Below are 14,147 nucleotides of genomic sequence, written 5' to 3'. Positions count from 1 at the left end.
GCCATTATCTACAGCACAGGACACAATATTGACGCAATGCAGATAGAATTGTCTGTGATTTCACAAAGTTGCTCAAGTATATTCATGCTATTTCACCAGTGAAGGCCTTAGTGAGCCTGATCTGGGAAGATTACAAAATGGCAGTTGTGGGAGAAGTACTCTTTACTTAAGTGAAAGTTGCAACGCTACAGTGTAGAAATATTGTGTTGCAAGTAAAAGTCCAACATTTAACTTTGGTTGAAGTATATAGAAACATTAGCATGAAAATATACTTAAATTACAGAAAGGAAAATTAGGCTGTGAATTTCATCAATCAATAAAGTCTTATCTTCATCTATACTAATACATCATAATTTATTTGTTATTTACATTTTGTATAACTAAAGTTATCAAATTTAGTCGAGTAATATTTCTTTATGAATTGTAAAGTATAAAGTTACATAAAATGGAGGTACTCAGGTAAAGCTCAAGTCCCTCTGAAGTACAGTACTTTAGTGAATGTACTTAGGGCAGCAGCAAAATGTCAAATGACTAGCTAATTTGGTCATTAGTATTCAGTGTTTCTGTTTTTGTCAGTCAAGATGGATTGAGTCAGATGTTAGCCCTGAGTATATGTAAAAACAAGTATACTGAAAACAATCTTCACAGGGTCATCTTTTGGGGGTCAAAGGTCATTCTGGTGGCAAGTGTGTCCCACCTGTAGTATACTGCAGTGAAAGGGGCTGTGGAAACCAAGTAGCTTTGGGAGAAAATGGGGATACATGTCCCTTCACTAAAGGATGGATGAATTGAAGGGATGGAAAAGGTAAAAAAAAAAAAAAAAAACTCCACTCTGTGCATGTGCGATTCTATCAACACTTCCTGATGGCATAGCCCAGCTGTCTATTACGGGAGCAACAGATACAATATTCTATTGTATATTTGAATTGGATTTTGGAAAATCACCAAAATAAGCCCTGTTGCAAACACGTTTATGATACTTACAAGTTTTGTTCAGCAAGATCATCTTCAAAGATTAACACAGCTTTTGTGATTTTCAAAGTGTAAATTAAATTTCTGGCAGCAAAAAGCTAATGTTAGGCTACAAACAGACGACATCATGGTTGCATGACTTAAACATCGGCACCACTAAGCATCTTACTACACAATTACTATACACGTTTTCTATAAACTGATCAATGTACATGTTGTAGAGTTAGAGTTACAATAGCTTTTAACTAAAGTCGGCCTTGAAAGACAGACTAGTGAGTAGATGAGTCTCCAAACCAGCTTTAAAGAATGAGGTTGGTGCTATTCGAGAAACCCAAACCAAAATGAATCGATTACACCAACAAGTAGCCAAACCCTGATGTATTTTATCCCACTGTGCCATAGAGCTCCATATTAACTATTAAAACACATCAATCAGCCAAACTGTGTATTAATCCACTACTGAAAATAGTCCCCAGCAAATGGTCTTTTTCCTCTTGTTAAAGTAAAGTGCTAAAAACTTTAAGATTTTAGTCAGCTTTAGGAATAAATTGATTCGGAGCTGAGTGCTTCAATCTGTTATATTTTGTCATGTTCTGATTTAACTGAATATAATAATTCAGAACAATATTGTTCTGTGCAATGAAATGATTTGCATTATGTATTCTTTACGACATTACTTTTAAAGAAATGGTGTACTTAAACTGCAAGAATGTTTTTTTTTAATCTTTACCTTTTTTTATACGTATCTTTGATTCTTCATCGTTCATTATTGATACAGATGTGCATTAAATAACCTTTAAATGTTTTGCTTGCATAAAAATGTCTCTCAATCATTTTTAATCATCAACATTTTTTTATTTTTTTCCACAATGAACTTTTTTCAACATTTGAAAATGAATTCAGCTGTAACCTATTTTCATGTTCTGCTGCACTTATAGTGTACTTTAACAACTATGTAAGAGTTTGTGATTTTAAACACAGACACTATGTTGTAGTTTGGAAGATTGTTTTGACTGCTGTGGCTATAGGATGATTGTATTTTACTCAAAATAAAGTACTTTGCACTGCTTTCTTTTGTATTCAGGTACAATATATAAAAGAAATGTCTGTTGTAATGGTGACGATAAAAGAAATATGGCCTACTCAACACTTTGTGTAACAGCTGTTAATATAAAGCAGTCTGTTGTTCTGTTCATCTCAGACACTGCACCTCGGTATCTCATAAATTTGTCCCTTCCCTCAAGCCACTGATAAAGTTTTGCACTCAAGCACTCTCACAGAAATAGCTGGGCCCCTGAAAGGCTCCATTAAATGGGCCCTCCCTAAGTCTGCATAAGCTCCCTCTCCCTCCTAGGGGTGGGTAAAAAATCAATTCACATAAGAATCGTGATTTTTTATCTCCCACGATTCAGAATCTGTTCACAAATGTTGTCAAAAAATTTTTTTCTGAGTGTTAATTAGTAGTGTGATGTTGACGGAACGAAAAAGGCGGAACTACACAGAAACTGGTGAACATGATTTCCATGAAACTTGGATGGAGGATGGGTCTCTGCCCAAAAAAGACCCCATTAACTTTTGGAGCAGATCCGGATAAAGGGATCCAGGAATCTTTTGTCACTTTCTGTAATATTGCGAGATAGAGTGTTTGACATTTTCCTGATATTCTCAGGGAATCTTAAAGATAAAAAAATCATGTGTATTTAAGTGGCTGGTATCTATGAGCAAGTACAATTTGATGTGGATCCTAGATCTGATGAGCTTAAATCATGGTTAAGTGGTTGGTGGTTTAAAAAGTAGAGTGATACGGAGCTATCGAGTCTGATATTGGATTAGGTTTGAGTGCCATTCTAGTTCTTTGTCTGCCTGTTTGCTCTTGTACAGTTTTTAATTTTATTCTATTCTTATTTTACACACATTTACTTCTACATTCTCTTTAAGTTTCTTATTTATCCAACCCAGTCACCAGAATAAATGCTGGCAAAGTACAGTACATTTCTGCCTTGGATCAAATTGCAAAAAACTAGGTTTCCAGAACTGCCGTCCCAAAACAGCCTCCTCTGCTGCATGTAGGAATGTAATATTGGGTTGGTTGGCAGAAGCAAGGAGGAAGCATTAAGTGTTCAGTGAATACTACTCATTCAGTGCATTAAAGGCGCATTGTTTTCTGGTATTGTTTCTTTTTAACAACACACACACACACACACACACACACACACACACACACACACACACACAAAGCATTGCTTAGGTTTCGTTTCCTCTGAACAGCCAGCCCACTGGAGGAGTGACTGTCTTCCGCATAGCACCGGCACAGAACAGATTTCTCTCTCCTCTCTGCAAACAAGCAGAGAAAAAAAGATGTCTTCTGGAAGATTCTGTCACATCAACCCTGCTTGAAGACCTAAGTGTTAAACAGCGAGGACAGCAGACAGCACTGAGCCTCGATGAAATTATCCAGGAGGGGTAAGTGTGTATTATCTAGCTTATAGTTTTTCTTTAATATGAGCATTAATGAGCACTGGTTGATGAAAAATGGACTTACAAAAGGAATAATCTAAGTTACTTTAAATGAAAAACACTTTATCCTTCATTTATATCGTTCAGCTTGGTTATTGTCTTGCACCTGACTTCAGGGTTTTAGGTTTGTGTGAGAGATAACTTTTTGTTTCCACTCTAACGTTACATTGATTCTTATCACATCCATAGCAATTAAAACAGTTCTTTATCAAATATAAAGTTACATTCTGATTGTTCTGTTTGCTTAAATATGATGGAATTGTGTATTGAGCAAACAGTTTTGAAATGACAGCTTCTTCCTGGTTTTATTATAACCACATTCAGGGATCACACTGGTGATTTCCTCGTATAACCAAGAGTTCAGTTCACTGCAAAAAATAGATATTACAGAGAAAACAGATTAAATGGGGAACATAATTGCAGTGTGGGGCTGAGTGTTGTGAAATTGTATAACTGTTTCAACTGCATTCATCCACACATATATAGTAAATTCAGCCTGTTACATCATAGAAACTACTACAAATACTAAGAGAAGAGAAAGAAAAAAACACGAGACCATATGGTTTTTCCACATCTATTATATTACTGTTCCTTACCTGTTTGGGATTGGTTTTTATCTGTTTTATTTAATTTGATATTCCAGTACCAGTTACAATTAGGTAATACTGTATATCAATACTTTATACTGTGAAACAATAGGCGTCTCTCTTGGCTGATATATGATATGTGATAACAAGCCAAGCAGAGACCTACCACGGTATTTATGGTGCCATCAAGGCTTGAGTATAAAACTAGTTATAGTGATGGCTTTGTTTCACAGTTGTCATGGCACAGACAGTACTGGCAGAAGTTTTTTTTTTATGTCTTGGCTTACCATACTGGTTCTTTGACATTTCAAATGTTCATGTGATCAGACCATCACATGAACAAAATAAAGGATGCAAGGCCTTAGGTAAAATCCAGGTGAGCGCCACTTCTTCTCTATCATGACGCACGGTCAACCGGGTGGGTGGAGCAGCTCAGTCCCACTTAACCTGATTATTTTATTGTGCCAACAGCCATGAATGGTTTCAGGTCATTTCATTAACACATAGACACAAACATAAAGTAAGCCAGAATGGTTCAGGGATGAGGTTAATTATTATCCATCATGGTCACCACAGAAAGACTTTTATTTGCAGCCACATGCAAATTCCCCCAACACTTCCTCAATAGAGAGGCACAGGAATGACTGCGAAACCTATATAACTATATTAGCATTTTTGCATTTCCTGTTGCCCTGTTTCAAAGTCAACAGTTTTTTTTGGTTCGATCCCTGATGTAAAGTCAGTGGTTAACATAAGAGTGTCACAATTTGTTCTACGACATAAAATACAGCAATAAAAGGGGTGATTTGTAAGATATGGCCAGAATTGTATCTTTCAGAAATATAGAAAATTCTAAAGGGTTCGCAAACTTTCAAGCACCACTGCACATTCAAAATGTGTGATGTCTAGTATCCAAATATGTCTGTGTCAATTTTGTTGGCATTTCAAAGAAGACTGGAGATATAAGGTAGACGTTAGTAGATTTAGCATATTTTGAAAAAGTGAAAGAATTATGAAATGACCATCACCATGACCATAGCGGCACTGAAGGACACTTTCATCACAGTGGATGTGCTAAAAATCTCGGCTCTGCAGGATGAAGTGATTGAGAATGATTGATGGTTGGTTGAAGTATTGAGGTTCAATATCTATTTTATGCGCTCAGACATGTTTATATGTCAATATATTCACATTTATACTTTATCTTGCAGTATTACAAGTCAAGATGTGTGAAAAGTGAGCCAGCCATCATGGACGATCAGGAAATATTAAGGTAAAGCTGAATTAAGTTACATTTTCTGTATTGAGTGCAAGCAGCACAGTATCTAGTACTCTGTTATTAATTTCACTCTTTGAATTACTTTTCTAGCATTAGCGATCCAGACGTTTGCAAAGTGGGAGCCAATGATGGTATGGCAGATCAAGGCGAAATTAAGGTAAATGACAGTTGAAATAATCCAACTTTTGGGGAAAGATGCTCCTATAGCACAATCTATTAAGCTGCCATTAGATTCAAATAGACTTTGAGACAATAAAGATGAAGACATTTTTCAAACAAACACAACTTTGTAATCTTTGTTCACTGCCTGTTTATTAAACCAACTGAAGTTGTTTGCATTACCACATCTGAGAGTTCAACACTAAATATGATCAACTAATAGTTAATTGTGCAGTAATCTGAGTGAAAGATGAGTAAAAATAACTTTTTTTTTAATTTTAGAGTCTGGAGGAGGATCTGTCACCTGACATCGAGGATTGGAGTAAACATCAAGTGAGACAATGGGCTCTTAAGTTGGATAAAGTGGATGACAGATTTGCAGAAACACTGTTTGAGCAGGACATTAATGGGAGTAGTCTTTTGCTTTTAGATGCAACAGACTTAAAAACAATGGGTGTGACCTTTGGCCCAGCAAAACTTATCATTAATGCCAGAGATGAGGTAGTGAAATTAAAGAAAGAGGAACCAGCAAGCTCCAGAAATCAGCCTGGAAGACCATGTAAACCATATCCATTTTGTAGGTACCATGATCCATATAGATACATGGAGAGCAGCATTCTTGATATCACAGAATCTGGTGCCTCAGACTTCATTGAACCCTGCCACGAGTACAAAGCTTTCATCAATACAACGGATGACACAAAAATGAACAAGTTCACTGCTGAGGTAATTCGCTTTGCAGCTGCCTGCATGAACAGCCGAACCAACGGCACCATACATTTTGGAATTGGGGACAAGCCAGACTTCATCCATGGTCAAGTGTTGGGGGTGGTTGTTGAGGACAAAGAGGCTTACGCTAATGAACTAAAATCTGCCATCGATGGTTATTTTGAGCATAAACACAAGCAGGCTGCTCAAATTTGCATCAAACCTCCTCGATTTGTTGGTGTTCTCAATAAGAATATGACATCATCTGACAAATGTGTGATAGAAGTGGACATAGTTCCTGACTCAACGATCTGTGCAGAAAACACCTACCAGACTTTCAACATGAACACAAACAAAGCCAAGAAAAAGGCAAAAGGTAAAGAAACAGTCAAACCTGAAACAAAACCACAGAAACAATTCTTTGTCCGAGATGGAGGCAGCAGCAGGGATCTCCTCGCACCAACCACAGGTGCTAAACCAATGGTGGAGTACAACCAGTTTGTTGATCGTATAGCACAATTAACCCATCTTCGAAAACAATCTGAAGAGAAGCACCTCAATGTGATAAAAAGCAGTACTCAAGGCTCGAGATTAAGTCAGATGATAACTGGTGGTTCCCTCTCTTTAGATAAGTCACACTTTGAGCGGTATGTGATAGTAACTAACAAATCACACCCAGTCCAGTTTGAATCACTGGGATTTCTTGTCGAGCTCAACCCAACGGCTGTTTTAGACTTTGATCCAGAATCAGCTAAACATGGATTACAGTGTCACTTTGAACAGCAGAGTACAGTAAATGTCCATTTACCAGCAAAGTATAAAATCACAGAAGGAGTTGAGGACATTGCAAACAAGTTAGAATTAACTCGAAATACCAGCTGGGTATTCTGCAACGGAGGTATTGAGGATGAGGTGCCATCAGAAATAGATGAGTGGTTGATGGACAAGGGAGCCTCCATCCGAGATGTGATTTCGTTCCTGTGTCGGAAAGATGTGCTTCCAAACAAGAGATTCCTTGTCGTCTTCTTACTTTTGTCTACAGTGAGTGAGAAGATGGACCCTCTCTTTGAGACATTCAGTACATTCTTTCAGGAGCTCAAAGGCACAGAGCAAATTCTTTGTATATGTGACAATGAAAGAGCATTTACCTCCTGGAGAGACCTAATCAATGCTCGATGTGGAATCGACATCTCTCATAGGTGCATTTATGAGCTCAGTTTTGCTGAAGTCAATGGCACTATTCTTAGCCTTTTGTCAGAAAACCGTAGATCCTGCCGTTTCCTACCCTGTGGTGGAGGAAGCAAAGTCCTCCTTGAAAAAAAAGTTGAGCGTAGCCTGAAGACCTTAGAAGTCCTGTGCGTGAACCAATGTGAGGGAGGAAACGAGGACAAACTTGAAATAGAGGAGAACTTCTACAAAGGAGGAAAAGTATCATGGTGGAATTTCTATTTCTCAGAGCAGCCTGGATCCACACCATTTATCAAACGAGACAAGTTTGACTTCATCATGAACACAATCATACCTGATTTGTGCTCCCTGAAAAAAGCCTGCGTGTTATTGAACCTCATGCATGTGCCTGGATGTGGTGGGACAACTTTGGCCATGCATACTTTATGGTCTCTTCGGGACCGATTCCGTTGTGCTGTCCTCAGAGACTGCAATGCTGACTTCACTGAAGTAGCTGAGCAAGTGGTCAAACTTTTGATGTATGACCATGAGGAGCAAGTACCACGGGTCCCCGTTCTGCTGATGATAGATGACTTCGATGACAAGGAGAAAGTTTTTGACTTGCAGCAGGTCATTGACAAAGAATGTGCAAAGAAAGACATTCAGTCCAACTCTGCACAAGTAATCCTCCTGAACTGCATGATGTCAGAGTCTACTGAAGATACTGAGGCAACTGAAGACACAGTATTCATTGGAAATGATCTCTCTGAGAACGAGCAGGAACAGTTTGACAAAAAACTTGTGGAAATAGAGAAAACACACAAGAATGCTCAAAAAACGTTCTATGGATTCATGATCATGAAGAAGAACTTTAGCACTGAGTATGTTGAGGGTGTGGCCCGCAAGACCCTGAAGAGCTTTGACATCAATCAGAAACATGCACAGCTCCTGGCAGTTTTAGTTCTGATGAACATATACTGCAAGGGTGCCTCTCTCTCCGTCTCTCTATGTGAGGAGTTTCTTGGTCTTCAACCACAACCATTTTGTGGAACCATCAAAGTCGAAGACAGATTCAGGAAATTTTCCACTTTAATTTCCAGCTGCTCAGTGGAGGGCAAGGTAGTTTTCACAGCTGTGAAAATGATCCATTCAAGTATTGCAAAGCACTGTTTGCAGGAACTCACAACAACACACAATGTGAGCAAAGCTGACATTGCCGACCTTCTGTTGACCACAAATGAGCTTTATCAAAGCACACAAGGCAAAGACAAACTCCTGCAAGATGTTCACCACATTTTGGTTAAGAGACATCATTCATTAGAGGAGGAATCTCACTTCTCTCCATTAATTCAACACATTGCAAAGGAAACCCCAGGACTGGAAGAGACGGTGCTACAAAATGCATCAAAAAGATTTGCAAAAGATGCCATTATCTCTCAGTTGTTAGCCAGGTACAATTACCTAAAAAAGAGGGACTTCTCAGAGGCAAAAGTTTGGGCAAAGAAAGCAAGAGATCTTTCCAAGGACAGCTCATATATGGCAGACACATCAGCACAGGTCATTAAGCATGAGCTGAAAAATGCCATTGCAAATGACAAAGAAGAGCCCATCAGTCCTGAAACATTGAGCATCTGTCTCAAAATGGCTCAGTCAGCAATAGATGCATTCAAGGAAACACAGAGCCTTGCAAAGAGGGAATCATCTCAGCGATTAAAAATCAAGAGAGACAACAACCCTTTCAATACATCGGGGTGCCTGGGAGAAATTCAGGTTGGAGTACTTGTCATTGAGGTTTTGGCAAAGACCCCGCTATTTTCATCTGACAGTGTCCGTCATGACATAATGAGTCAGGTTCTCTCTGGGAATGCTAAACTTCAGAATGTAGAGGGATCTGATCGTTGCAACAAACACAGACCCTACTACATCATTCTCAGACAGTTTGAGGATGTACTTTACAACCTCAAATACAGGATGAAGGTTAACTTTGACTTCCTTGACCATTTTTATGTGAACTTGGGCACCAGATTTGGAATGAAAGACATCCGTGATCAAGTAGCCAAAAATGAGCTTTTCAGGTGTTTTAGACAGTATGCAGAGCTTTTCTGCAAGACAGATTCTGCAGATCTTTTGAGGAACAAAACCATGCAGACAATGCTGGAACTACACCAAACAAGACAAAAGCTGGAGATGCAAAAAGCTGATACCTATTCAGGGATTCTGAGCTGTCTCTCAAATGGCATTCAGCCTGAAAAAATGGAGAGGATTGCTGAACAGTATGGTTTTGTTTTTAAATGTGGTCATAACCTGACTGTGAAGGAGAAAATCAACTTCCTGTATGTCAATGTTGTGTTGAGTCGTCTCAAACTGGAATCATCCATCATTCTGCCATACCAGAACCTAATGCAACTCCTTTGCCATGTTCTGCAGGAGCCAATCCCATTAATTGATAGTTTGTCCCTGCACTTCATTGCAGTTGTGCTGTTGTGGCCACAGCAGCACCAGGCTAGTCCAGCATGTAGAAGTCTGGGGAACTACATCTCACAGATGAGTACCTCTTATCACGCAGTGATGAAGGAAGTGTACAATGGCAGGAGGCCCATAATCCATTTCTTCCTGGGGAAGAAGTGGGGCTATGAACGACTGGTACCCCTTGGAGTAATCAAGAAGTGTATCAGGGTTCAGCAGGAAAAGTTTTCCTCCATGTGGGAAAATGGCATTATCTGGAAAGAGAAGAAGGTGAAGGAGCTGCTTTGCAGGGTCACTGGGACAGTAAAGCACAACATGATACTGGCAGATACTTCTATCCCAGATCTCCCAGTCACTCCAGCGTTTCGAAGTGAGCTTCGTGGTCATCCCCATGGGTCAAAGGTGTCATTCTTTCTCGGTTTCTCAATGAGAGGCCCTCTTGCCCTTGACATTAACTAAATTATGAAAGCAGCTTATTCGAACATGCTGTAATTTCACCAATCCTTGTGGATCCATCTGTTTTATACACCCTTGTATACTTTGGAAAGGGATTGAGTTGAATCATTCTATGTTACAATGGTATTACATTTTTGCCTGTTCCCTTGGCTCTGTTCATTACCTTATTGATAACATTGCGTTGTAAAGGAAAACATTTGTCAAGTATAACATTAAAATCAAATCTCAAATGTGTTCTGAAAGCTCACAAGTCTGTAAATATGATCATTTTTCAAGAATGAAAATTGAAAGGTTTTTTTCACACTTCTGTCACATCAGAAAACGAATTTGGCTGTTACATTTTGTCATGTTCTGATTTAACTGAACATTGTTCTGTGAAATTAAATGATTTGCAATTTGCATTCTTTATGACATTTACTTTTGAAAAAATGGTGTACTTTAACAGCTGTAAGAATTAAAAATTTTTTATCTTTACTTTTTTTTATATCTTTGATCCGTCATTGTTCCTCATTGATACAGATTTGCTTTAAATAACCTTTGAATGTTTTGCTTACATTAAAGTGTCTCTCTTAATCATTTTTAATCATGAAAATTGTTAGGTTCTTTTCACAATGAACTTATCCAACATTTGAAAATTAATTCAGCTGTTACCTACAGTATTTTCATGTTCTGCTGTACTTATGGTGTACTTTAACAACTATGTAAGAATTTGTGATTGTTCTGATTTATATCTTAGTTTTGGATGTATCTTGATCCTGCATTATCCTTTGAATAATAAAAAATGTCAGTTTTTTTACAATGACCTTATCCGACATTTGAAAATGAATTCAGCTTTACCTTTTGTTATTTTAAAAAACAAAACGGTGTACTTTAACAACTATGTAAGAATTAGTGTATTTGTGATTTATATCTCTTATTTGTTGCATGTTGCATTATCCTCTGAATGATAAAAGTTGATATAAAGCAGTTTAACAATAGTGTTCCATGAAATGAAATGATCCGCATCATATGTTCTATTATACACCTACCTTTGAAAAAATACTTTAACAACTATGTAAGAATGTGTAATTTTTTTAAAGGTATGTATCTTGATCTTGCATAGTCCATTAATGATACAACAGGTTTGCTTTACATAATCTTGGAATGTATTTTTTTTTTGTTTTGGTTCCCAATTATGTGTTACTACTGACTTTTTATAAACACAATAGCTTATATTTTTTGTCATTTTGTCTTACAATACTTCAGTGATTCTGTTGAAAAATCTTTTTGCATTCCATGAAAAACAATGTTGAACACTGAGTTATGCACTACCTTTCTAATAAAGATGTAAGATGTACTGTACCCTGACCATGTAAGAATTATTTTAAATTTACCACAATGCGCACAAGCTATTACTATCTATTCCAACCCTGAAGAAAGACATCACTTTTCTAAAATTGAGTATCCAAAGTACATTGAATTGACCAGTTTCACATTGTTTAAATGCCATAATGTCATACGTACATACTTCAAAACAAACACATTACATTGTCCATGTAAGGATGATTTTAGTGGTATCACACACTGGAGGGCGCCACAACCTCAGAAATAATAAAACCACTTTCCACTTTCCACTTTGTCTTTGCCCATAACATAACATTAGAGCAATAACATTTGGTTGTGTTTTGTGCCCTATTGTCCAGGACAAAAAACAAGATAAAAGCTGGTTTCATTTCAGGAAAATCATATTCAAGCAAACCTAAAGTCCCTTTGGTTTTCGAGCCACTGGACACTAATTGTGAGATGCACAAAGCGGTTTAGAGGGTGAAAATGCATTTTAGAATTTACCCAAGTACAGCTAATAATAATAGACAGATGAGTGTAAGTGTACTTAAGGGTGGAGGAGGATGGTGCGACCCAGTAGCAGGTGATATAAAACCACAGGGTCACCAAACAGAAGAACTCCACCTCCCTAGATCACCGACAGTCTGACTCGTGGTGCCATCTGAGGTTTGAACTTTTAACCGCTCAATGCGTCCCCCTTTTTCTGCTTCTCAATTAGCCACGTCTATTATATATTATCCATCCTGCAAGGGCTGCTGCAGATGTCGTTTTATGATGCAGGTCATGATTATTAGGGAAGTGTGGATCCTGTTACTGAATATGTATGTTTCTTTCTGGTCTGTTGGAGCGCAGGTTCTCAACAGTCTGTGCCACACTGATGCTGAAACGGCAGATGGTTCAACAAGTGACCAACATCCATAGGAGATTGTTTGTCTAGATTTGAGGAGAGATGCTACATAGATACCAAAAAGTTCATGAACATCTTTTCAGATTTAATATCTTTGTGTTTAAGTGGAATGAGATCTCACTTAATGCCATTATCTACAGCACAGGACACAATATTGAGGCAATGCAGATAGAATTGTTGCTCAATATATTCATGCTATTTCACCAGTGAAGGCCTTAGTGAGCCTGATCTGGGAAGATAACAAAATGGCAGTTGTGGGAGAAGTACTCTGGTCTTTTACTTAAGTGAAAGTTGCAACACTACAGTGTAGAAATACTGTGTTGCAAGTAAAAGTCCAACATTTAACTTGAAGTATAAATACAAACATTAGTATGAAAATATACTTAAATTACAGAAAGGAAAAGTAGGCTGTGAATTTCATCAATCAATAAAGTCTTATCTTTATCTCTACTAATACATCATAATTTATTTGTTATTTACGTTTTGTATAACTAAAGTTATCAAATCGAGTAATAATATTTCTCTATGAATTGTAGCGCAGTAAGTATAAAGTTACATAAAAAAAAAACTAATGTCAGGCTATAAACAGACTACATCATGGTCGCATGACTTAAACGTCGCCACCACTACACATCTTACTACACAATTACTATACACGTTTTCTATAAACTGATCAATGTACATGTTGTAGAGTTAGTTAGAATAGCTTTTGACTAAAGTCAGCCTGTAAAGACGGACTAGTGAGTAGATGAGTCCCGTTTAATGTCCCTGACAACCTCTGTAGTCTCATTTAGACACTTGTTAGCAACCGCCGTTAACGCATAAGCATTTTATAATTAAATTGTGGGACATTTAATGACAAAGTACTTGGGCTCTTTTTGATGTTGGGAAAAATATAAGTGTGGTACATTATTTAGGTGTACAGAGTTGAGTCTGCAGGTTTACCAGCCTCGAGGAACAAGATGGCGGACAGGCTCCCGACGACAGCAACGTCTCTCCACCGTGGTCTGATGAACTCTGCGCGCTGTCTTCATCCTGTGGTGTCAGCTTGTAGCAGTCTCTGATAAAACTTCAGGGTTTCCACGACAGAAAGTGTTAGCTGAGTTAGCTATGCAGCGGCTAAGAGTCCGTTTACATTGCTAATGAATGCTAACAACAAACACTCGGTATGCTAATGAGCTCCACAAACAGGTGGAGCTCAGGTGAACAACTGTAGACACACTTTGAGGAGAAATATCTTCAGCTGCTCACAGAAAGTATTAAGCATTAGTATCCTGACGCAGACTGACGAGCAGAAAGTTTGAGACATCAACTAAACACTTGTTTTGCTTCTTTACACGAACTTTTTCTGTGGAGACTCCGTCAAGCAACCAAAACTTAACTCAGACGCTCACTTCCTGTTTCCTCGACCAATGAGCGATCAGTATTTCTCTTATTCACCAACACGACTTCCTGTTACAACCATGAAACCTTCAAAATAAAACACAATATATATATCTGCCATCTTTTTAAGATTATTACATTTTACCCTTTTAATCACTCATGAAATAGCTTTATAATCATATCGATGACGTATCTTTTAACCTTTTAAACCTGATGCAACGTT

The 14,147-nt window shown here is 37.9% G+C and overlaps 1 protein-coding gene and 1 long non-coding RNA gene across 3 annotated transcripts in view; one reads left to right on the top strand and one right to left on the bottom strand.

Moving 5' to 3' along the window:
* The window catches only part of LOC311263130, a 48,793-nt gene extending 34,872 nt beyond the window's left edge, over positions 1-13,921 (bottom strand). The window contains exon 1 of the long non-coding RNA XR_014623324.1: positions 13,487-13,921. This is a non-coding gene — a long non-coding RNA (uncharacterized lncRNA). The remainder of the gene's footprint in view (positions 1-13,486) is intronic.
* Positions 3,322-11,652, top strand: LOC311263125 (sterile alpha motif domain-containing protein 9-like). 2 transcript variants are annotated; one of them, XM_084363024.1, is made up of 4 exons: positions 3,322-3,435; positions 5,288-5,349; positions 5,446-5,512; positions 5,797-11,652. In XM_084363024.1, exons 2-4 carry the CDS (start codon positions 5,327-5,329, stop codon positions 10,312-10,314), a joined length of 4,608 nt encoding a protein of 1,535 aa, XP_084219150.1. In that variant the 5' UTR covers positions 3,322-3,435; positions 5,288-5,326; the 3' UTR covers positions 10,315-11,652. The 2 variants fall into 2 exon arrangements, with proteins under 2 accessions (XP_084219150.1, XP_084219149.1); XM_084363023.1 differs by lacking the exon at positions 3,322-3,435 and having other exon boundaries at positions 5,214-5,349.
* Positions 13,922-14,147: the final 226 nt, after the last annotated feature.

This window comes from Pagrus pagrus (genome assembly GCF_965226575.1).
Source record: "Pagrus pagrus genome assembly, chromosome: 9".
Lineage (NCBI taxonomy): Eukaryota > Metazoa > Chordata > Actinopteri > Spariformes > Sparidae > Pagrus > Pagrus pagrus.
Note: the sequence above shows the minus strand (reverse complement) of the source record. Positions and strands in the feature narration are given on the sequence as shown.

Bases quoted from the DNA above. Each gene is read 5' to 3' on its own strand.
- LOC311263125 (XM_084363023.1), top strand. From the start codon at position 5,252: ATGTCAATATATTCACATTTATACTTTATCTTGCAGTATTACAAGTCA. The intron at 5,350-5,445 runs GTAAAGCTGAAT...TTACTTTTCTAG, and splicing joins GACGATCAGGAAATATTAAG to CATTAGCGATCCAGACGTTT. The intron at 5,513-5,796 runs GTAAATGACAGT...TTTTAATTTTAG, and splicing joins CAGATCAAGGCGAAATTAAG to AGTCTGGAGGAGGATCTGTC.